Source organism: Electrona antarctica (assembly GCF_951216825.1).
Source record: "Electrona antarctica genome assembly, chromosome: 3".
Classification (NCBI taxonomy): Eukaryota; Metazoa; Chordata; class Actinopteri; order Myctophiformes; family Myctophidae; genus Electrona; species Electrona antarctica.
In genome coordinates this window covers 29382415-29406550 of record NC_136808.1, presented here as the reverse complement: position 1 = coordinate 29406550, position 24136 = coordinate 29382415, and the positions used below count along the sequence as shown (strand labels likewise).

General features: G+C 44.4%; 1 protein-coding gene across 1 annotated transcript in view; it reads right to left on the bottom strand.

The window, feature by feature from the left end:
- Window positions 1–24136, bottom strand: part of fbn1 (fibrillin 1) — an 88789-nt gene that overhangs the window by 3469 nt on the left and 61184 nt on the right. The window contains exons 39-61 of the mRNA XM_079497310.1: window positions 22616–22684; window positions 22156–22281; window positions 20388–20510; window positions 20086–20244; window positions 18444–18515; window positions 18073–18198; window positions 17759–17881; window positions 14832–14957; window positions 14525–14641; window positions 14164–14289; window positions 13918–14037; window positions 10852–10977; window positions 7771–7923; window positions 7524–7586; window positions 6922–7038; window positions 6605–6724; window positions 6382–6504; window positions 5314–5445; window positions 4409–4534; window positions 3014–3220; window positions 2626–2751; window positions 2215–2337; window positions 1367–1483 (exon numbers count right to left, since the gene is read on the bottom strand). Of these exons, the coding sequence (XP_079353436.1) occupies window positions 1367–1483; window positions 2215–2337; window positions 2626–2751; window positions 3014–3220; window positions 4409–4534; window positions 5314–5445; window positions 6382–6504; window positions 6605–6724; window positions 6922–7038; window positions 7524–7586; window positions 7771–7923; window positions 10852–10977; window positions 13918–14037; window positions 14164–14289; window positions 14525–14641; window positions 14832–14957; window positions 17759–17881; window positions 18073–18198; window positions 18444–18515; window positions 20086–20244; window positions 20388–20510; window positions 22156–22281; window positions 22616–22684 (2820 nt within the window). The remainder of the gene's footprint in view (window positions 1–1366; window positions 1484–2214; window positions 2338–2625; window positions 2752–3013; window positions 3221–4408; window positions 4535–5313; window positions 5446–6381; window positions 6505–6604; window positions 6725–6921; window positions 7039–7523; window positions 7587–7770; window positions 7924–10851; window positions 10978–13917; window positions 14038–14163; window positions 14290–14524; window positions 14642–14831; window positions 14958–17758; window positions 17882–18072; window positions 18199–18443; window positions 18516–20085; window positions 20245–20387; window positions 20511–22155; window positions 22282–22615; window positions 22685–24136) is intronic.

Sequence of the window (24136 nt, the reverse complement as noted above, 5' to 3'; positions counted from 1 at the left end):
GAGAGGAAGAAATGCTGATTTGAGGCCAACTAATCTACAGTGTGGTTCAGAGATCCCAAACCAGCACTGGAGTTGTTTTCTTATGCGTTACATGGCAGAGCAAGTCTTTATTCCAAATAATATTGTAAAGTCAGTGTGTGTTAGATTTGGAATGGGAGTACAAAAATGTAATATTACATTTTTTGAAGCTGACAAAGAACAAATTGTTAGTTACAGAAACAGGGTAAGGAAAGGGGTAGTCCTGAAAACATACCCTACTTTATCATCCATTGTAAAATTAATGGGACCATAATTTACAAAAACGCTCAAATCATGCAGTGGGAAGACGGTTTGAAACTAGCGATTGAAAACATACATTACATTCTTTATACTTGGTTTTATTAGCTTATTAGCTTAGTAAACCTTTGAGCTTAGTAAACCTTTGAGCTTAGTAAACCTTTGAGCTTAGTAAAGTATTGACTCCAATTGAATATACATTATTTTGCAGCCGGAATAGGGGAATCAGCGACACAAACATTAATTGGAACTGCATCGCTTTCATGACTTCCATATTGGCTTCATATCCAAGAGTGAATAAATGCCGCCTGGTTACATCTTTTTTGTTTGGGGGTAAACAGTAATTGTGAAACTATGGAACAACAATATAGTTCACCCAAAAATGTCTCTGCATCTGTGACTATGGGTTCTAGGTATTTGAATGAGTGACATCCAGGTCAAGTGTTTGTAACCCTCCACAATGCAATCTGCCAGATCACCTATTAGTACTCTACAAGCGGGCAAAGCATTCCTCTCTACTGGTTCGATATGAGGTCATGGGAGTTGCCTTCTGGTGTGTAATAAAAGCTTTTGGTAGCCATGGCGATCCATTCCAGCGTTCCATAACAAGGCCTTGCTAAACCACCATGACTTCAAAACGGTCAAGCCTAATAAGATCAGTGTGATATCAGCCCGAGTCCATTAACTCTGAGAAAGCTTTATAAGGGTTAGATGGAGGCCTTTAAGGGTATTTTATGGGCTGGCTGAGATGATGAAAGATACAACAATAATTTAGATTATAAAGGATATTGCCGAATTCTTTGTGTATTAGGCAGGGGAAGCAGGATGTGTGGGGGTGAGTTGGGTTCACATTATTTTTGTAATGTCAGGCCGCCCTAAATAGAACTTTAGTTTAGGATATAATCATAAAGAATATTATTGATACACTGGGAATTGCTAATGAAGAATAATTTTTGGTAGGTTTATTGTTCTTGTTTGTTTGAAAACAATTGAAAAAAAGGCTGAAAGTAATCAAAAAGTATTATTGATTACAAGAAATATTGTGTGAGGTGTGTGTGCGGCGTGCGCACGTGTGTGCGCTGTAGCTTACCAATGCAGGCAGTGTGGTGCTGGGTGAAGCCAGGGGGACATTTGCAAGTAAACCCTCCAATGGTATTGACACATAAGAACTGACAGTTGTGTTGCTTGGTTGAACATTCATCCAGATCTGGAAAAGAGATTATAATAAACAATATAGCAAGGAACTAAGTACCAGAAAAAAGGACTGTTTATTTTGCAACAGAGCACGTAGGAATGGATATGGTGGTCAGAGCTGTCCCACACCAGGGCATGTACAGTACGTACTACAGCTCTCTGTGAGTCAAATTCCAGTCCTTCTACAGTCAGTGACCTACAAATGAACTTCCAATGAACCAGACAACGGAAACGTGGGTGGTGTGTGTGTGTGTGTGTGTGTGTGTGTGTGTGTGTGTGTGTGTGTGTGTGTGTGTGTGTGTGTGTGTGTGGAGGAGGGGGGGGATGGGGCAACTCCATTTTTGATGAATAAAGATGAGAGAGGCTATAAAAAATAATGAACATTGCTTGTTTAGACTCAAAAACAAGTCTGATAAACAGTGACACAGCCAAATGCACGCTGTGGACATGGGTCCCACATTCATGAGCACGCACACAGTGAGGAAGAGGCCTGGCTCTGCCCCCACCACTAACATCTCCAAGCTGGATCTTAAAGGGACAGCTAGTTCACGTTTTACATTTGGGTTTGATATTGCAGGTTCTTGTCAAATAGCTGAAAAAACATTTTTATCAATCATTATCAGCACGGTTGCTCTTAGTGAGAATGTGGGCGTGGGCGTGTATGTGTGTGTGTGTGTGTGCGTGCGTGTGTGTGTGTGTGCGCGTGTGTGCGTGTGTGTGTGTGCGTGCATGTGTGGGTCTAACCTCTGCAGCTTTTGCCATCTTCCTGTAGGATGTATCCGCGTGGGCAGGAGCAGAGGTAGCCTCCCTCCGTGTTCTTACAGATGAAGTTGCAAGGCTTTGGCGCCTGAACGCACTCATCTACATCTAAGGAGAAGGACAGAGAGTGTGAGGTGAACGAACGGAGACAGAGATAAACGGAGAGAGAGAGACCTGAGAGTGCGTTTGATCTCATTGCCAGAAATTCCACAGGGGCAAGCGATGAGACAGACAGACATAGGTTGTATTTCTCAGACGAGAGCTCGGCCAGCTCGGCCAGCACATAGTTTCAACACTTTACTAGACAGTAGGAATGAGAGAGGAGGGAGCGGGGGCTTGGAGGAGGACGACTCCGTAAAGTTACAGTAGGTGCCGGTTAATAAGACTGAGCCTTACCCACGCACAGCGAGCCGGTGATGTCATTGGTGTAGCCAGGCTTGCAGATGCAGTTGTAGGAGCCCAGGGTGTTGATGCACTGGCCGTTCTTACACAGGTTGCCCATCACACGGCATTCATCAATGTCTGAATGCAGAGAACGTTAGGTCCAGATTAGTAAATGAAATGAATGAATGATGGAAACAATAATGTATAATAGGGTTTAAATGGACATCTACATTGCCTTTTATATATCTGATTCTTAAGATATCCAGTATCACATAATTGAAAAACCTTAAAGTACGTCTTATTCTGACATTTAATTAATAATGAACTGTCTTTGCGTGCAATGAGAAGACAATTCCATTGTTAACACAGACTAGACAAGATGTGAACAGCTCCTAGATACCTCTGCCATCGGTGGTGTATCCGGGGCCCAGGGGACACATCTTCTTGTAATGCGTGGTTCCACGCAGAGGGCAGAGCTCACAGTTTGTGCCCCAGCCCCTGCCTCCATCGCAGCAACACTCCGACTTGGTCACCAAGTTCCTGTTGCTTGAGGTCATCTGACACAAGGTGGTCAGCACTTCCGTGAAGCAGAAGCCCTCGCGGTTATCTAGAGGAAGGAGAGAGAGGCGGACAGGAGGTAGGGTGTGTAAGATGGTGTAAGAGAGAGACAATGAGACAACAAACACAGAGTGAAAAGGAAGGGAAGGAAAAAGAGACCACACAAAGGGTTGGGGAAAGGGACAGGATGAGGGAGTCCATGAAGGAGTTAACATTGATGACATCCACTAAGTGCTTCTCATACTTTTCCCATCCTTGTTGACCTTTCCATCCTCCCACAAAGGATCTGACCTCAGAAGCAGCCAGACTGGACCAGATAACCCAAATGGTTCTATCGCCACTGTCTGTGTCCTGGCAGCTCAGAATATTATGTCACCCTGGTCTTTTCCATGAGTGTTTACTTAGTACATCACGTCTAGTCTACGCCAGAAGTATACATTCAGATTAGAGAGCAAGTCCTCTGCAGGGAGGTCCTAGCCCCCTTATCCTTGTATACACGCAGAGAAAATAGTGCCATGATGAAAAGAACTGCTATGAAATGGTTGGTCTTGAGCATTACATAAAAGAAAAACCCATTTCCCAAAGTCTGATGTAGCAGGAAACCCCTCCTGATAATGCAGGGGTCAGTCAAAGAAGTTGTGAAACAGACCCTGATATACCGTATACAAAGAGCAGTGGTTCTCAACCTGTGGGTCGAGACCCCCAGGGGAGTCACCTCATGATTTACTACAAGTAATCAACAAACTATACTATAAAAATCACACCCGTGTGAACTGAGTGGTGTAATATAGCCTGTCTGACGTAATTAAATCATGTCTGACGTAATGAAATCACACCCGGGTGAACAGGGTGAACATAGCAACCATGCTCATTTTTTCTGCACTAACAAAGCCAGTTGTAGGAGTGGTTTATACCACTCAAAAACTGGTCAAACATTGGCCAAATTGTCAAATAAAATAAGAAAGAGGAAAACATTTTGAAAATATAGCTGATCACCCAGCTCAGCTACCACCTATTTCCACAATGTTTATCTGTGGAAATGAGTCAAACTAAATCTAACGCCTCAAACGCTTAAATTCCAAGTGCTTGTCAGGAGGGGGTCCCCATTCCAAATATGATTATTTTGGGGGTCGCAGCCTGAAAAGGTAGAGGACCACTGACATACAGTAGAGGACCGTGGATAGAGGCTACGGAACTAGTATCAGTGAAAGAGACAGACAGAGAGCAGTGTACTTACCTATACACTCGGTCTGTGTGGGGTTAACGAGGTATCCCTGGTCACATCTACAGCGGAAGCTTCCTACGGTGTTCTCACAGCGGCCATTCTTGCATACGCCTGGTTTGGCGGAACACTCGTTCAGATCTGACACACACACACACACACACACACACACACACACACACACACACACACACACACACACACACACACACACACACACACACACAGCATAAAGATACAATGGATATGTTTGCGGTAGTATAACTTCTGTTATATGTCAGAGCCTAGATAATAACTATCAATGTATTACCAGCAGGCATGGGATAACATTAACAACAGCTTAAAGTGTGAAGCATGTTTATGGTCATGCTAGATGTTTATCTAATGGAACATACATATAGTATAGGTGCTTTCCAGAGCTGGCAGCCAACACCATTAACGGTGCCAACATATTCATGTATACAGTAGCAGGCTCATATTAGCCACTCGTATACAGTACTATGGGAGGCATATTAGCCAATGTGTTGACCACCATGATGCGAATGTGACTACTGATCTGATCTGTGTTGTTTCCGTCCACTAAGACTATGACGAAAAATGTTCGTCGGCTACCTTTTTTCACTGACGAAAAACTAAATAAAAACTAAGCTATGATGACTAAAACTAAGACAAAATATATTGACAATTTCGTCAACAAATAAAAACTAGACTAAGATGTTAAGGAGGGACTAGTGGAGAACAGATTGTTCTTGGTTGTTGGGCTCGGAAAATAGTAGATCTATGAGCTCACGATGTGACACGTTGTGAGCTTGTAGATCGGCTATTGTCAGCATGCAACCAAGTGTAAAGTCAGGCATTACGACGCCATCGAGGCCCGCCAAAATACATTTTACTCGACAAAATGAATGATGAAGTGTTACCAATGCAACCCTCTCCGTTGGGTGGACGAGTGTATCCGGGGGCACAGATGCACATATATGTGCCAATGAGGTTCTTGCAGGTCATCCCTCGGCTGGCGCAGTCATCTATACCGTCCTCACATTCATTCTGGTCTGTTAAACAAGACAATTGTACACTTAAAATAGTGAAGGCGACTCGGGCGACCCAATCATTCACCCAAAGGGTTCACTAATGGTGATACTTTACTGACGCAATGTAGTGTAAGTCTTCCAATGCACTGAGGACACAAAGAATAATGATAATTTCTAAGGGGTCAAACTGCTGTGCAGTTATAGAATGATAATACACTGTAAACCCCTCCACTTCACATCAGGGGTTTTGCCTCCGTAATGTGGATTATCTTTCAATAACCCCACTGATAAGAGTGAATTATCCCTCACTTGTTTTGGGGAAATATTTGAATATAACATTTGCATTGGCACTATCAACCTACTGTAGGAACAAACGTCACTCCAGCAGGTGTGAGAATCCGTAGGAACAACCTAAAACTGAGTAGACTTACCAGCTGAGTCAGTCAGCAGATAATCGTCGGATCCTTTACCACAATTAACACGTGATGACACATGCTTGTCAGAAATATACACGTGCTACACCGCCATCTATTCTGAACATCCCCCCTCCCACCGTGAGCTCTCTAGTGTTATAGCTCTGAAATGAGATAGCCGGTGGTCTGTTTGGAGCTGAAATGTAAACAATGATGCTATAGACTCTGAGACGTTCCTCCTGCCTCGGCCCCATCCTTCCAAACACCACTGGTAGCCATGGTTTCTCTGGCTATCAGGGCGTTCTGCTGGTGTAAACAATCACTTAGCAAATGACAGTTGCCATGGTTTCATCATCGCTAAAAGAGTGTTTAAGTTGAGCCGAGACAAGCATCCGAGGAGTGTCTCGCAGATATAGTGCATTATGTAACTTTATGGAGGGGCCAGTCAGTCGTCTTTCAAGTGCTCTGTCTGTAGTATGCCAACACGTCTTCCCAGTAAAAGTCAGACCTGGCTGATACAGGGGAATGAGTGGGGCTCTCGTACCTTTGCACATCCTCTTGTCATCTCGCAGCACGTAGCCCGTGGGACATTTACACTCGTAGGAGCCCACCACGTTGACGCAGCGGAAGGCACACAGCAGGGCATTCTGGGAGCACTCGTTTACATCTGAGCGGGAGACAGTGGAGAAGTCAAAGCTGTGACCTTTGACAGCTAATACGCACACGCTGCATGGTCCGTCTGAGAGAGCCCACAGAACATTACGTACCTTCGCAGGTCATCATTGGGCCAGGTTCAAATCCGTCGTCGCATGCACACTCAAACGATCCGATCACATTAGTGCATGTGCCATTGCCGCACGGGTTTCCAATGTCACACTCGTCGGTGTCTACAGTGGAAGAGAGGCATATTTAGCATGTTTCCCTCATTAGAGGAAAGCTTTGTACAGAGAAATGAGAAATCCGTGTCTGTGTGTGTCTGTGTGTCTGACAGACAGATTATGTTATAGAGGAATCAGTGTAAAAAAGAGAGAAATTTGTGAGAGATGGAAAGACAGGAAGGGACAGAGGAAGAGAGTAAACTGACCTTCACAGTTTATTAAATCTTTCAGTCGATAACCATGGGGACATTCACAGCGGAAAGAGCCATCTGTGTTGATACACTGGCCATTGACACAAGGGCTGTTGACACACTCGTCGATATCTACAATTAGAGAAATGCACAAAAATAAGCAACACGCATACACATACGGTGACATAGCACAAAGTGTTGTTTTGTTATGGTGTATATAGTCTACAAATGGGTCTGTGAGTCTGTCAGGGTCAAATCTCGCAAATCGCTGGACCCATCAGCGGCAGATATTTGTGCATGCTGCCAGTAGGCCAATGGAGTACCTGCACAGTACATGTGAAGTGAAGTACATGTGACGCCAGTCCACTTCTTTTCACTTGACAGTGAAACGTTTCACAGAGAGGACGAGGCAATGCAGAGGAACACAAGATCCCTCCCAGTTCTCCTCACTAAATAGGCACCTTGACCAACTTGCAGGAGTTGCAACTAGTGCAGTAACAGAGAGTGCCCTCCCCACCCGGCTTCCCACCCTCCAACCTTGTGTTCGTTTCACGCAGATGCCCACAAAGTGTCGTTTTTAAAGATAAACAACATATAGTGCAAATCAATAAACATACCTATAGGGTTGTCATCTATCCCTGTTCGATAGCCCTCATTAGGACAGAGAATACGATAGGCCTCTGGAACACAACACATGAAAACATTAAGAGATCAATAATACATAATGACAAACAAAAAAGTTAAAAACATGCAGGATGTTATGAAGCTGTGTGCTTTTGTGCGCCTGAAATTGCACACATTGACCCCAGAGTGTTAATTAAACTCTGAGAGTGTACGAATGTGACGCTGTGCTCCACCACCCACCTTGATCCTTGCTGGGGCAGATCTCACAGGGATCACCCCAGCCCTGGCCCGGCATGGCCGTGCAGCAGCACTGGTCCTTGGTGGTGTTGAGGGGCTTCGGGGCCTGGCAGCGTCCGTTCTCAAACTTGGTGTAGCAATAATTCTCGCGGACGTCTAGGGGTCGAATTGTAGGGTGGAAGAGAGAGAGAGAGAGAGAGAGAGAGAGAGAGAGAGAGAGAGAGAGAGAGAGAGAGAGAGAGAGAGAGAGAGAGAGAGAATCAGAGAAAGTGTTGTAAAGCAAATTAACCCTAGCGTCCCTATTCTGGACAAGTCATAATAGGCGAACATTCGGCCAAAATAGGCTAAAGTAGCCTAAATCCACAGTGGATTAGCTATTTTCGCTATTTAGCGAAGTATATATATATCTTAAGAGGTTACGGGCTGTATTTTGCGTGTCTTAAGTACCAGGTCTTATTACTTAACTTAAGACCTGGAGGCGTGATCAATGCCATTTGGCTATTCTGAGTGGCCAAAGAGCATTGGCCACGCTTCCAGGTCTTAAGTTAAGTAATAAGACCTGGTACTTAAGACACGCAAGTCTCCCTGCAGCCAGTGCTTGGCGTTTGCCAATCTCTCTCTGTTTCTGTGGGTTGTTTTTCGTCCTAGTCGGGCACTATCTTGTAATGAGAAGCATATGGCTGCACACTCCTGCTAACTCTGGCCTTCCCTTAACTCAATACAAATAATCTGTCTGACCCCCATGGATCTCTCTCTCTCTCTCTCTCACACACACACACACACACACACACACACACACACACACACACACACACACACACACACACACACACACACACACACACACACACACACACACACACACACACACACACACACACACACACACACACACACACACACACACACACACACACACACACACACACACACACACACACACACCTGGCCGAGGCACAAAGATCACATGCATGAACACCTGGTGCTGTGCAAAGAATGTCAAAAGGAGTGTCATATTACTTTCCCCCATGAAACTGATTTGTCAGCCTTTCCGAAATAGAGATTTATGTGTTCTCTGCACAGCTGTTGTGCAAGTGTGTGTGTGTGTGTGTGTGTGTGTGTGTGTGTGTGTGTGTGTGTGTGTGTGTGTGTGTGTGTGTGTGTGTGTGTGTGTGTGTGTGTGTGTGTGTGTGTCAGTATAACTTAAAGGGTGAATATAATGTATATATGAATCTGTCAATTACCTTACAGTTCTAAGGTTTATTCAGAGAATCTCGACAAAAGATATTTCCGATGTTCAGAACAAGGGGAGTAACAATCTAAGGAAACACATGAAGGTGTCGTATGCTTTCATTTCAAATCCGCTGCTGAGTCAACTTACACATTAAAATAGATTAAGTCTATTAGTAAGTAGCTAAGTACTAATATCGTGATCTATTAAATATGTGTATGGTAGAGTTGTAAATCCTTAACCAACTATTTACAAATATTTAACAAGACATTAATATTTCATTAACATACAGTTTGTGCATTATCTAATTAAGTAGTTATAACGGATAGCTATTCTAATGTGTTAAATTTAATGGCAAGAAAGGTAAATGTGTGAGTGTGTAAATAATATCACTATGTTTTTGGGGGGTTTCACGATGTGTAGACAATTACTATTTTCCTACTCCAGTCAGACTGTACATAGAACTAACTATTGTGCATTGTTTTCTTGTTTATTTGCAAAATAAAGATATTATTTATATTTATGCAATGTACAAAACCATACACCACAATGCCCCTAGCCAGGAACTGTTTGAGCCTGCAATGCCATCTAAAGCCTGCATGGCATCTGTGGCACGCATGTCTTTCACTGTTTCTGAGGACAATTCTAAATACTTGACTCAGGAAAAGTAGTTTTACTAGTTTTACACACTATTTAAAACAAAAGATATAGAGTTAAAATCTCTTAATTAATGTTTGTTGTTGTGTTAATGCATCCATTTGTGACTCTGAAAGTATACACATTGTACAATTGTACACTATCAGAGTTAAATGAACAATGAGGATATTACCGTGTGTAATGATTGATTGAAAGATTTGCTCAAAGTGAATCACAGACTTCCGACAGAATTCTGCAGTGGAGCTAAGCTCTCTGTTCAGTTCCTCTTTTGTCACCTCAGAACCCCCCCCCCCTTTAATCCAGCTGCAGGAGAGAAAAGAAAAGCAGGAATTGTAAACTGCCTCACTAAACTGATGATGTCATCATCTCGGTGTTTGGAGGGGGAACTCCCTAACATGGGTCTCTGACTGTTCCCCCACCCACCCGCCCCATATGCACGCACGCACGCACGCACGCACGCACACAGAGAGACTGAGGAAATGGAAAAGTGATCTGTTCAGAGCCACCCTTGGCCTCAGTGAGCCAAGCAGCAGCAGAACCAGCTGGAACAGAACAGTATGTGCCGTGTTGAGAAAGCAGAGCAGGCCTGTGCTGACTGACTGACTGACTGCAGAGACGACTCCTCATTCTCCACTAAAGACACACACACGTAAGAATAGGTACTGTAGACCAGCGTTGATGTACTTCCAGGCTGTTTGACCCATATGGTCCATAACGTACGAGATATGCACTCCCTGCAACGTTGCTACACGGCACTGTACCAGTTGCATCGTTGCAGTAAATCACGTACTGCAAATGCATACAGTATGTACAGTAGCAGTGTAGCACCCTATGTGTCTGTCTGTCTGTCTGTCTGTCTGTCTGTCTGTCTGTCTGTCTGTCTGTCTGTCTGTCTGTCTGTCTGTCCATCACTCTTATGGTGTCTTTATCACTTACTCTCTCTCTCACTGTCTGTGTCTCTCAGTCTGCGTCTCTCTCGCACGCACGCACGCACGCACGCACGCACGCACAAACGCACACACACACACACACACACACACACACACACACACACACACACACACACACACACACACACACACACACACACACACACACACACACACACACACACACACACACACACACACACACACACACACACACACACACACACACACACACACACACACACACACACACACACACACACTTACCCAGGCATCTGCGTCCTGAGGATGAGAGCTGGAACCCCTCTGGACACAAACAGGTGAAGCTGCCTTCAGTGTTGGAGCACGTTCCGAACGTACAGATCTCGGGTAAACTGGAGCACTCGTCGACATCTGACGCACAGAGGGAACAGAGCCAGTCAGCACTTTAATCGTCCCCTTATGACATCCCTAATTTAAGGGACATGTATTTGAGGGATTACTACCACTTAGGGGACAGTAACTACTAACTACTAAGCAAATTTGACATACGGTGGGCTGTCATCCGTTTTCCAGCTCTGAGCGAGTGATCTCGCAACACAGAAGGCACTGGCGAGTGCTTTTCACACAGAATTGACCTAAAGTTCTCCTTTAATCATACTGCAGCTTTCTATTCACCAGTGTAACCATTAGGGGAAACGTGAAACCGTACCCATCAGAGAAGAAAAGGATACTTTCTCTAACACCAACTTAAATATTGCAATGGTCCAGTGAAATATAGTCTGGCTTTTCACATGAACCCCCCCCCAACACACAAACATTGTATCACAGCTCAGTGAGTCAGCATCTGTGAGTCAGCATCTGTAATGGTGGCATTATGCAAGTGATGACCTCACAACGATATATTATGACTTTATGAGCCCAAGTGAGTTTGATTAAACAGAACATCATCCCTCTACTGGATGGAGGGATGAGGCACCATCTTTTGAAGGGCTCATTGCGTGGGTGGAATATGGTCTCAATCAGAAATGTAGTCTGTAGGGTTTGTGCTAAATGCTTTCATTTTACACGGCGATATGTAATAAAAATGACCGATGCTTTGTGACTCACATAGGTCATCATCAGGGTGGGGATGACAATTATGTGGAATTTGGACTCCATGTCACCAGTCCACCCATCACACGGACCAGCTGCTACGGGTACATCTACTGAGAATCTAAGCCTGTTCCTTGCCCTGCTTCCAGGAACAGAGCGTGTAGTGGGAACGTGATGAAGTCTGTCGAATATCTCTTCATCAGCCCCCACTGTGTAAACAACCCAAGTGCTCTGGCCTGGCTTCTCTCCCACGTGCTAAAGGGGAGAAATGGGGCATTCTGTAGTGGCGCTGGTGGTGTGAGGCGAGGAGGAGGAGGAGGAGGACATGGAGGAAGGAGTTGGAACGGAGTGCCTTAAACTCCTCTGGTGAACCTCAGCAGAGCTGGTCATGGCTGTCATTTGCGTTATGTTTCACATGCATGGTTGCGTGTGTGTGTGTGTGTGTGTGTGTGTGTGTGTGCGCGATTTTGGCGTGTTGGTGTGTGTGTGTGTGTGTGTGTGTGTGTGTGTGTGTGTGTGTGTGTGTGTGTGTGTGTGTGTGTGTGTGTGTGTGTGTGCGTGTGCGTGTGCATGCACGCATGAGTGTGTGCATGTGTGTGTGAACAACTGCGCGCAAAGTAAAGTGGTGTTGGGTGAAATCAACCCTCAGCTACATCTCCGATAAATATGGGAGGGGATGGGGGAGGGAAGCCTACCCCAACCCCTCCCCTACTGGGCAGGGTTTTTCCTTACTGGGCAGGGTTTTTCCATTTCTTTTACATGACTTGCATGGGCGTGTTATAATGAAGTAGACTCTAGAAAAGCATTCCAGCAGCCAGCTCGTAGTATGCCTCGTTAGGCAATAGACTTTCAATCCTGGGTTGAGTGGGTTCAAATCCTTTGCGGATAAAGTGAAGTTTGCTTTGGTCCGACATGTGTTGCGACGTGCTTGTGGTTATGTTTAGGTTTGGGGTTTGGGGTTTTGGGTAGGGTTAGTAATAGTAATGTTTGACATACAGTACATGTTCACCCACATGCGTTGCGACGTGGTTGCGGTTATGGTTAGGTTTGGGGTTTTGGGGTAGGGTTAGTAATAGTAATGTCCGACATACAGTACATGTTCACCCACATGCGTTGCGACGTGGTTGCGGTTATGGTTAGGTTTGGGGTAGGGTTAGTAATAGTAATGTTTGACATACAGTACATGTTCACCCACATGCGTTGCGACGTGGTTGCGGTTATGGTTATGGTTAGGTTTGGGGTTTGGGGTAGGGTTAGTAATAGTAATGTCCGACATACAGTACATGTTCACCCGTGGCTTTGTGTGGTGCCACTCAAAGTGACTACTGGGTTGGGCTTGCTGGATGCATGTTCCAACCCCTATGTCTGTCAGAAGACGATGAGGGGTGATTTCACCCGCGTGCACTCAAAGTGACCTGGGGTAAGAAAGGCCGATATCCGGACTGTTTGCATGTGTCACGTTACCTCTGACAGAAATGTTCTTTTTTTAAGAGGCATTTCACAACAATACAAGACATATAGCTTAAAGTATGTCTGGCTATGTATGCCAAAAAAACCTGACATTTTTAAGACTAATTTGTCTGAAGCGATAAAGAGAGCGGTACGTTTCAATTTGTCATGATGTCACCGGGAAGACGTGTACCATGTAGTGTTAAATATACCTCAGTAAAAGTGTGTGAACATTTAAAAATAGGGCCTAGCTGAGGTATAAAGCTGTCAAACTATAGTATTATGTTTCACTTAGCGAAACAAATTCATATACTTGAGTCCATTGATTTCAAACTCAATACGTTGAAATCTCTTGAAAATATTCTACATGTTGTACCTAGTGGAATTCCTCTCATGAACTAGTTACACCGAGGACTGCGACAACACACTGATCAGATATTATTCTGGCTACACATACGTCCTAGAATGAGTGAAGAGGGGAGGGATTGACACCGCAAAAACTCAGATGTGTGTCTCAAAGAATATGCTTATTGGCAGAATCGCGGAAAGTTTAGAAAATTTGGCGGTCCCATTTAAAAGTTTCACTACATCTGTGGTTTGTTGCAATCACCTACAACCCTCAGCTGCAACCGCAACAATACTTCACCATGTTGCGCTGTGACAAAAAACAACAACATGTGTACTTTCCCTAATGCAATTCCAATGGTAAGATGTGTTGTTTGCGCCCCATGAAGCAATGGCGAATTTGGACACGCCCCGAAATACCCGTATGTGTGTCTCAAAGAATTCCAGTATGTCAGTATGCCATACCTTCACAGGTCTCTTCATGGAGATAGTAGCCAGGAGGACAGATGCACCGATAAGAACCGTCCAGGTTCACACACGTCCCTGCACCACAAGTCCCAGGATTCACAGAACACTCGTTGATATCTGAGAGGACAAACACAGCAGGGAAACATCCATGAATTGCACCAATTCAACCAAAACAATTAAAGATCAGAGGGGGGAATGTACACATGACAGGATTAGTGAAACCTTCATGTGATGTCCCTTTACCTGCACACATTCTGCCGTCAGCTGTGAGCTCATAGCCGTCGCGGCACACACAGAAGAAGGTGCCCAGGGTGTTGACGCAGTTTCCGTTCCGACATAAGCCTCTCTGGGTGGCACACTCATCAGTGTCTGAATAAGAAAGAAGATGTCACAGAATACCACAGGACACACTGTTGTTCAACACCAGCACTCTCTCACTTTCTCCCTCTCTCTGTGTGTCACAGAGACACGCACGCACGCACGCACGCACGCACGCACGCACGCACGCACGCACGCACGCACGCACGCACGCACGCACGCACGCACACGTACACGTACACGTACACGTACACGTACACGTACACGTACACGTACACGTACACACCTATGCAATCGTTGTTGTGTGAGTTGTGGTAGCCAGGATAGCAGAGGCAGTTGTAGGAGCCCACTGTATTCTTGCAGGTCCCATTGCCACATGGATGTCTCTCACATTCATCCACATCTGAAACCACAAGAATGACATTACAGTTTCAATACCCAGTTGAGTGCAACGTCATAATTAATACAGCAATTACTCTTTGGCATCATATAATAGTCATACAGTACATGTATAAATATGTGAAACTTTAAAGAAAAAATACAAATGGGATCTGCGCCTTTTAGCTATCTGCATATACGTAAAATGTCCTTACCGATACACATGGACAGATCCGTGGTGGTTTTGAAGCCATTAGGACAGAGACAACGGTAGCTCCCCAGTGTGTCAATGCACTGGCCGGGATTACACACGCCAGGGTTCTCTACGCACTCGTTACGGTCTGCAAAGACACAGCAAAACAACAATTAATTGCAGTTAATTACACATTATCTGCCAAACAGTGTTGATTTCGTCGATACTATGGTGAAAAATGTTCGTCGACTACAGTATTGACAATTTTCAACAAATAAAAACTAGACTATAATGTTAGGGAGAAAATTAAAAGACAAGCCGTTGTATGTTTGATTGCACTCTGGTGTTGCGCTCTGCAAATAGCCAATCTACAACCTCACAACGCGTCACACTGCAACGTGTTGTGAGCTTGTAGATCGGCTATTTTCAGCATGCAACCAACAAACTGTAAAATCAAGTCATTACGATGCCATCAAGGCCTGCCAAAATACTTTTTTTGGCTTTTGCCTTTATTTTATATATTTTATGGAGGGACAGACAGTAGGCTTACAGGAAATGGGGAGAGAGATGGGGGGAAGACATGCAGTAAAGGCCGTCGGGATCGAACCCGCGGCACACTGCCAGACTGGATTACCAGCCAAGGTGCCTGGACCACTGAGCCATGGCCCAGGCCCAAAATACATTTTTGTCAACAAAATCAACAGTAGATTTTAGTAGCATTTAGTAGGCCTACTTTACTACTAAAATTGTAAGATATTTAGTCGACTTAAACTAGACTAAAACAAAAACATTTCAGATGACTAAAATATGACAAAAACTAAATGAAATGTTATTCAAAAGACTATGACTAATATGAAACTAAATCAAGTTTTGCTGTGAAAATCAACACTGAAAGACAGAGCAAAGAGGTTGATGTTACACAATTAATTGCGATTAATTCCACATTAACGTCAACACAGTGATTGGTACACACTGCTGCTGTCCCTCTAACTCCAGCACCACAGTCAATCTGATAGTGTTATGTTGTTACTGGCCTGGCACACTCACACCCTGCCATGGGGGGATTTAACGCTCATAATAGCAGGAAGCAAAACAGGATGTTGGTTTGAAAACCTGCGGGTCAATATCAGACAGTGCTTTCTCCAGACTGTTCTAATAATGGACGAAGAACTTAACAAGAGCATGGCAACCGACAAGAATGTTTGGATCAACAATTTTTTATTCAATTTGTGGCTGAGCGTGACAGCGCGAGGAGGAGGCATTGGAGGAAGACAGAGGAACAGCCTGTTACAGGCCTCTCACACGTCTGGAACCACAGGATGCATCCTTGTTCTCCACGGCATTCTCACCTACCCCATACTTTAAGTATCTCCAGAGCAGTAGTTCTCAGACAGAACTACTGCGCACTGGTGTGCCTGCATCCAGGTGTGCCTTGGGATTTTATAACTATATAAAACTTTGTGAATCTATCTTTTACATTTATTTTATCAGTACTTTATATGCATTATGCACTCATTTCCCAATATAGAGGCAAATTCTATCATGTCAGTATCATGGTCATTACCATGGTCATTACCATGTCAGTATCATGATCAGTATCATGTCAGCATCATGGTCATTACCATGTCATTACCATGTCAGTATCATGATCAGTATCATGTCAGCATCATGGTCATTACCATGTCATTACCATGTCAGTATCATGATCAGTATCATGTCAGCATCATGGTCATTACCATGTCAGTATCATGATCAGTATCATGTCAGCATCATGGTCATTACCATGTCAGTATCATGATCAGTATCATGTCAGTATCATGGTCATTACCATGTCAGTATCATGGTAGCATCATGGTCATTACCATGTCAGTATCATGTCAGTATCATGATCAGTATCATGTCAGCATCATGGTCATTACCATGTCAGTATCATGATCAGTATCATGTCAGTATCATGGTCATTACCATGTCAGTATCATGGTAGCATCATGGTCATTACCATGTCAGTATCATGATCAGTATCATGTCAGCATCATGGTCATTACCATGTCAGTATCATGATCAGTATCATGGTCATTACCATGTCAGTATCATGGTCATTACCATGTCAGTATCATGGTAGTATCATGGTCATTACCATGTCAGTATCATGGTCAGTATCATGATCAGTATCATGTCAGCATCATGGTCAGTATCATGTCAGTATCATGGTCAGTGTCGTGGTCAGCATCATGGTCATTACCATGTAAGTATCATGGTAGTATCATGGTCATTATCGTAACAATATCATGGTTAGTCATGGTCAGTATCATGGCCAGTATCATGTCAATATGGTCAGTGTAATGGTCAGGATCACAGTCAGTATCATGGTCAGTATCATGGTCAGGATCACAGTCAGTATCATGGTCAGTATCATGTCAGTATCATGTCAGTATCATGGTCAGTGTCATGGTCAGTATCATGGTCAGTATCATGTCAGTATCATGATCAGTATCATGGTCAGTATCATGGTCAGTATCATGGTCAGTATCATGCCAGTATCATGGTCAATATCATGTCAGTATCATGGTCAGTATCATGTCAGTATCATGGTCAGTATCTATCAGTATCTATACAGTATCTATATCTCATATCATGGATAGTATCATGGTCAGTATCATGGTCAGTATCATGGTCAGTATCATGTCAGTATCATGTCAGTATCATGTCAGTATCATGGTCAGTATCATGTCAGTATCATGTCAGTATCATGTCAGTATCATGTCAGTATCATGGTCAGTATCATGTCAGTATCATGTCAGTATCATGTCAGTATCATGGTCAGTGTCGTGGTCAGTATCATTATCCAAAGGGGAATACCCATGGATAAGGCTAATGATACGGAATGGTACAGGTTTTGTCTCCCACGTGGGCCATGTAAGTAAAGTAGTATTTATAAGGCTGCCTTACCCAAACATTGTCCAGTTGGCGTGAATCGGTAGCCTGGTTTACACTCGCAGCGGTAGCTCCCTGGTACATTCACACAGGCTGCGTTCTGTTGGCACACGGGACCATTCTGACACTCATCGATGTCTAACAGAGGGACAGACAAAGAGGCGTTTGTGGACAGCCAACATTTGTGATACATTTCTCACAGCATCTGGGGAGCATGGAACAGCTGACTTGATCTAATTTGTTTGACTGGCCTAATTTATTATGAACCAAAATAAAAAGTTGTGTCATCATAGCATGCTGTGAACCATTGTCAGTGCGCTCATACGTACCTTCACAGACCAGCAGCTTGTCATTGTAGATGAAGCCTATTGGACACTCGCACCTGAAGCTGCCAATCATGTTGATGCACACTCCGTTTTCACACACCCCGGGAATCTCCCTGCACTCATCGATATCTAGCACACGGTGAAGAGACAAACACATTAGACAACTTCCCTTTCATACCAGAACATTGAACATGAGCTTTTAAACACCTAAGCTCTATTTCAAAAATAGCAAAAGCAGCCAATTTACAAACTCATAGATCTGATATTTTCACTATTGTTTTTAATTTGGGAAAATCTTTGATTTTCTTTTCTTGCCCATAATGATATGCCCAAGATAGGGACGCCAGGGTTGAAGTGGTTAAATAAGATCTTACCGATGACCTGTCCTGTGTAGATGTCAATGGAAAAGCCAGGTGTCCCACTGCCACACAGTGTGGCAAACTCATCTGAGAGGAGACAACACATTGATTACATTTGTCAGAGTTACTTTACTTATTGAAGTCGAATCGGGGCAGAATCTGAATTCGTCTTTCTTTGTAAGTATGTCTGCATGAGGAATTTGTCACAGTGAAGTTGACATAATAGTAGTACCTAGTAGTTGGCTTATTGTCGGAATCACCCCTAAGAGGGTGTCTATTTCTGAATCAATGCGCTCGACCCCTGGGAGATGGATGGTTTGCTGAGGTGGGGCGCCACACCAGCAGTACCATCAGCTCCCAGTTCTTACCGCATGTCTTAGTTACCCAAGCCGCGCTACGCATATATATATGCTGAGTTGGCGGTGCTGGGGATCAAACCAAGAACCCTGTGGTCCAAAGGCGAGTGCTCTACCGACTGAGCTACAGTAGCCGGACATTGATATAGCCTAGGTAAGCAAGAATAGCTAGACGATATACAACATTCAAAATCCTCCCATTACTGTAGCATTATAGCAATATATGTATACACTATAGACCAGTGATTTGATACCAAGGACCAAGGACAGGTGGTACCAGAAATCTTCCTGAACATGACAAAGGTGGGGTGTGGGGGTTTGTTGTTGGCTTTGTGCCGAGCACTGCCGACGATGCGTTCACGGATTACAACAAACTAAACAGTGGCAAGTTGGCAACGCAGTGGCTTAAAATGGAAATATAAAGGTGTAAAGAGAATATTTTGTCCAGCAGCAGCTGCATGTAAAAACTGCAGTGGTGGACATTAGTGCCTTTCAAATCTCCCTCCTGTGTGAATAGGATGGGATAGGTTAGGTGTACGCTACTGTATTTGTTTGGCGTATTTTAACGTCATAGTGGTGGTACCCGGAGAGCCAAATATTTTCTGAGGTGGTACTTGGTGAAAAAAGGTTGAGAACCACTGCTATCTGTAGGTACAGTACAGTACAGTACAGCAGTGGGTTCTCAACCTTTTTGGCTGGGGACCCCCGGAAATGCTTTGGCCATGTCTCGTGACCCCCGCCCCGCCCCCCTCCTCACCACCAATACAAACTGCCTGCAAAAATAACCTGCAAAAATATATCATAAATGAATACTGAAACCAGATATAATCATTACGTTTATGCATGCAACAAGTACTATGTAAACTCTTAATTTCCATTTTCAAGCCATTTAGTTGCAAAAAAAAGTCAGTATCATGGTCAGTGTCGTGGTCAGTGTCATTTTTTTTATTCATAATTTGGGGACCCCCCCAAAGTATTTTGGCGACCCCCTGAGGGCTTGTGACCCACGGGTTGAGAACCCCTGCAGTACAGTACAGTACAGTACAGTACAGTACAGTACAGTACAGTACAGTACAGTACAGTACAGTACAGTACAGTACAGTACAGTACAGTACAGTACATATACTGTAGGTCGATAAACAAATGTTGATTATTGCAAATGTTACAGGTGTACACAGAGGATAGTAGCAAGTGTGTGTGTGTGTGTGTGTGTGTGTGTGTGTGTGTGTGTGTGTGTGTGCGTGTGTGCGTGCGTGCGTGCGTGCGTGCGTGCGTGCGTGCGTGCGTGGGTGTGAACTCACTGGTGCTAGGTACAGGACACTTTTCACATGGCTTATTCCAGGCACGGCCAATGTTGTAGGCACAGCAGCACATCTTCTTGGTCATGTTAAAGGTCAGCTCTCCGTCACACGTTCTGTTGTCTGAGTAGAAGTTCCTGTAACAGTGGCTCTTCCTCATGTCTGTGAACGTTTGTTTGTGTGTATCGCAGAAACACGGAGGAGAAAATCAGAAGAGCTTATTATGGAGAAGTGTCAGTGTAACATGGTAGCAGTGCCATTTGATGTCCTCCTTACTGTGTGGGTGTAGTAGGGTGGAGACGTACCCATGCAGTTGTTTCCACCATTGACCTGCATGTAGTCCACAGGACAGATACAGGTGTAGTTCCCTATGGTGTTGTAGCACTGGCCAGGACCACAGATCCCCAGCTGCTCGCACTCATTCACATCTGCACACAAAGGGAGTGGACACAAGGAAAGGCAAGGCAAAAGGCAAGGCAATTTTATTTATATAGCATTTATTGAAAAATTAGGATCTAATTCACGCCAGCATTTTTCCCAGTCGAGCTCTTATTTTGAAAAGGCACATTTCCAGACTACCGGAAGTAGTATTATCCTAGTAAGTTTAACAGGTCTCGTTCAACTGTTGTTTACAATATGGGTCTATACCGGGGCACTGGGGGGCTCCTCATCACCGGTTCTGTGTCATTAAAGAAACGTTGTTTTGACCAAAATGCCATCTGGGACAAGGAATAGGAGATACAGGCGATTGAAAGAAACGGATAGAATGGATTCTTATGGTGCCGACGGAGTCTTGTGACAGCAACAGCTAGCTACCCGATGCTAACGTAAGTAGCATTATGGCTTGATCGATCGAATGCACTATAATAGCGCAGTTACCATTAATCAACGGCAATGGCGGTAAAAGCGTAGTATCAAAAAATAGGCTTTAATTGACCTAGATCTACGGCAAAATGGCGCTGACAGCATTAAAGAACCAAAAGCAAAAGTACTCATTGTGTCTCATTTCAAGTTCTCAAATGTATAAAAATCCTTTGAAAATAGCAGATCTACGAGCTCACTGCATCGCATCGTGATGCATTGTGAACTTGTAGATCGGCTATATTCAACTGACCAAATTGGATAGGGCTGAACTGGTTAATGTATGCATTGTAATATCTATCAAAATCTACAAAGTAACTATAGTAACTAAAGATTTCAAAAAAATGTAGTGGAGTAAAAGTACAATATTTCGATCCGAGATGTAGTGGAAGTAAAAGTAATACTCAAGTAAAGTACAAATACCTCAAACTTGTACTTAAGTACAGTACCTGTGTACATAATATACTTAGTTACTTCCCACCACTGCTGTGCACGGCCATGGAACTTCTACTGCAGACATCAGCTTTTGTTCTCCCGGCCAACAAACACCCCCCCAATCAAAATGGGCCACATGTCATTGTTCAATCCCCCCACACACACACCCTCTCTGTCTTCTCCCTCATCATCCTCCCTAAACAGTAAATGTTTCTTTCACCCTTGTCCTCTCTTCATTTTTTCCTCATTTATCTCGCCCTAATTCTCTCGTACCGTCACTCCCCCTTCGTCGCTTCAATTCTTTCCCATTCCACCCCACCGCCTGTCTCCCTTCCTCCCTGGCCTGTCTTCAGGGGACTCAGTGTTCTTGCCTCTGGGGAGAGGCTCTGACCACATCACAGCCACGCATCTCTGGACACAGTTAGGAGACTCAGCTGTCTCATTGTCCCGACTGAGCTGTGTTGGGTTAGCAACAGACAGGGAACCGGAGAAGAAGATATATACTGAGCTACAATGAGCTGCAGCAGGGGCCACAGGACAACAGAGCCCAATATCTCTCCCTCTCTCTCTCCCCCCCTCTCTCTCTCTCTCTCTCTCTCTCCTCATTGCTTTTTCCTCATTCTCCATCTGTCCTAACTGAACACAGGCCTTAGCGGCTGGACTCAATTTCCTCTCCTAAATGGCCTGGGGCAAGAGCTAGGGAGAAGTCACCTGTATATGTTTGTGTGGTAGTGTGAGAGTGTGTGTACAGTACACGTGTGCGTGTGTATGTCGTACCTTCACACACTCTAGTTTCGCCATTGAGTGCGTAGCCCTTTGGACATTCACACTGGAAGCTGCCAAAGGTGTTGATGCAATGTCCTCCCTGACACAAACCTGGCAGTTCCTGACACTCGTTGATGTCTGCATTGGGAGGAAAAAGGAACACTTAATAGTGTGTGTGTGTGTGTGTGTGTGTGTGTGTGTGTGTGTGTGTGTGTGTGTGTGTGTGTGTGTGTGTGTGTGTGTTTTTGTGTGTGTGTGTGTGTGTGTGTGTGTGTGTGTGTGTGTGTGTGTGTGTGTGTGTGTGTGTGTGTGTGTGTGTGTGTGTGTGTGTGTGTGGGGTATGTGTGTGTAAGATTGGGGTGGTGATATGCCACAGAATAAACATCCTAGTCAGGGTTGTCGTCACTACAACCCAGTGAACCCACACAAACGCACGCACGCACGCAAGTGTCATGAGGACATGAGTGCTGACCTTCCAGGATGACAGTGATGGGGTTGGGCCTGAAGCCTTCTCCTCCAGGACACAGAGTCCTGTACTCCGCTGGAAGACAAAACACAACACATCTTCACATGAACACATCTTCACATCAACACATCTTCACATCAACACATCTTCACATCTTCACATCTTCACATCAACACATCTTCAAATCAACACATCTTCACATCAACACATCTTCACATGAACACATCTTCACATGAACACATGTTCACATCAACACATCTTCACATGAACACATCTTCACATGAACACATCTTCACATCAACACATCTTCACATCAACACATCTTCACATCAACACATCTTCACATCAACACATCTTCACATCAACACATCTTCACATGAACACATCTTCACATGAACACATCTTCACATCAACACATCTTCACATCAACACATCTTCACATAAACACATCTTCACATCAACACATGTTCACATCAACACATGTTCACATCAACACATCTTCACATCTTCACATCAACACATCTTCACATCAACACATCTTCACATCAACACATCTTCACATCAACACATCAACACATCTTCACATCTTCACATCAACACATCTTCACATGAAGTCATGAACACATCTTCACATCAACACAAATGCATTATGATGAACAACAGACACTCCCTCCATGCACAGTGAAGGTACTGCAGTGTGAGGAACAACAGACAGACTCCCTCCATGCACAGTGAAGGTACTGCAGTGTGAGGAACAACAGACACTCTCCATGCACAGTAAAGGTACTGCAGTATGAGGAACAACAGACACTCTCTCCATGCAGTGAAGTTACTGCAGTGTGAGGAACAACAGACAGACTCCCTCCATGCACAGTAAAGGTAGTGCAGTGTGAGGAACAACAGACAGACTCCCTCCATGCACAGTGAAGGTACTGCAGTGTGAGGAACAACAGACACTCCCTCCATACACAGTGAAGGTACTGCAGTGTGAGGAACAACAGACAGACTCTCTCCATGCAGTGAAGGTACTGCAGTGTGAGGAACAACAGACAGACTCCCTCCATGCACAGTGAAGGTACTGCAGTGTGAGGAACAACAGACTCCCTCCATGAACAGTGAAGGTACTGCAGTGTGAGGAACAACAGACACTCTCCATGCACAGTGAAGGTACTGCAGTATGAGGAACAACAGACAGACTCCCTCCATGCACAGTGAAGGTACTGCAGTGTGAGGAACAACAGACACTCCCTCCATGCAGTGAAGGTACTGCAGTGTGAGGAACAACAGACAGACTCCCTCCATGCACAGTGAAGGTACTGCAGTGTGAGGAACAACAGACACTCCCTCCATGCACAGTGAAGGTACTGCAGTGTGAGGAACAACAGACACTCCCTCCATGCACAGTGAAGGTACTGCAGTGTGAGGAACAACAGACAGACTCCCTCCATGCACAGTGAAGGTACTGCAGTGTGAGGAACAACAGACACTCCCTCCATGCACAGTGAAGGTACTGCAGTGTGAGGAACA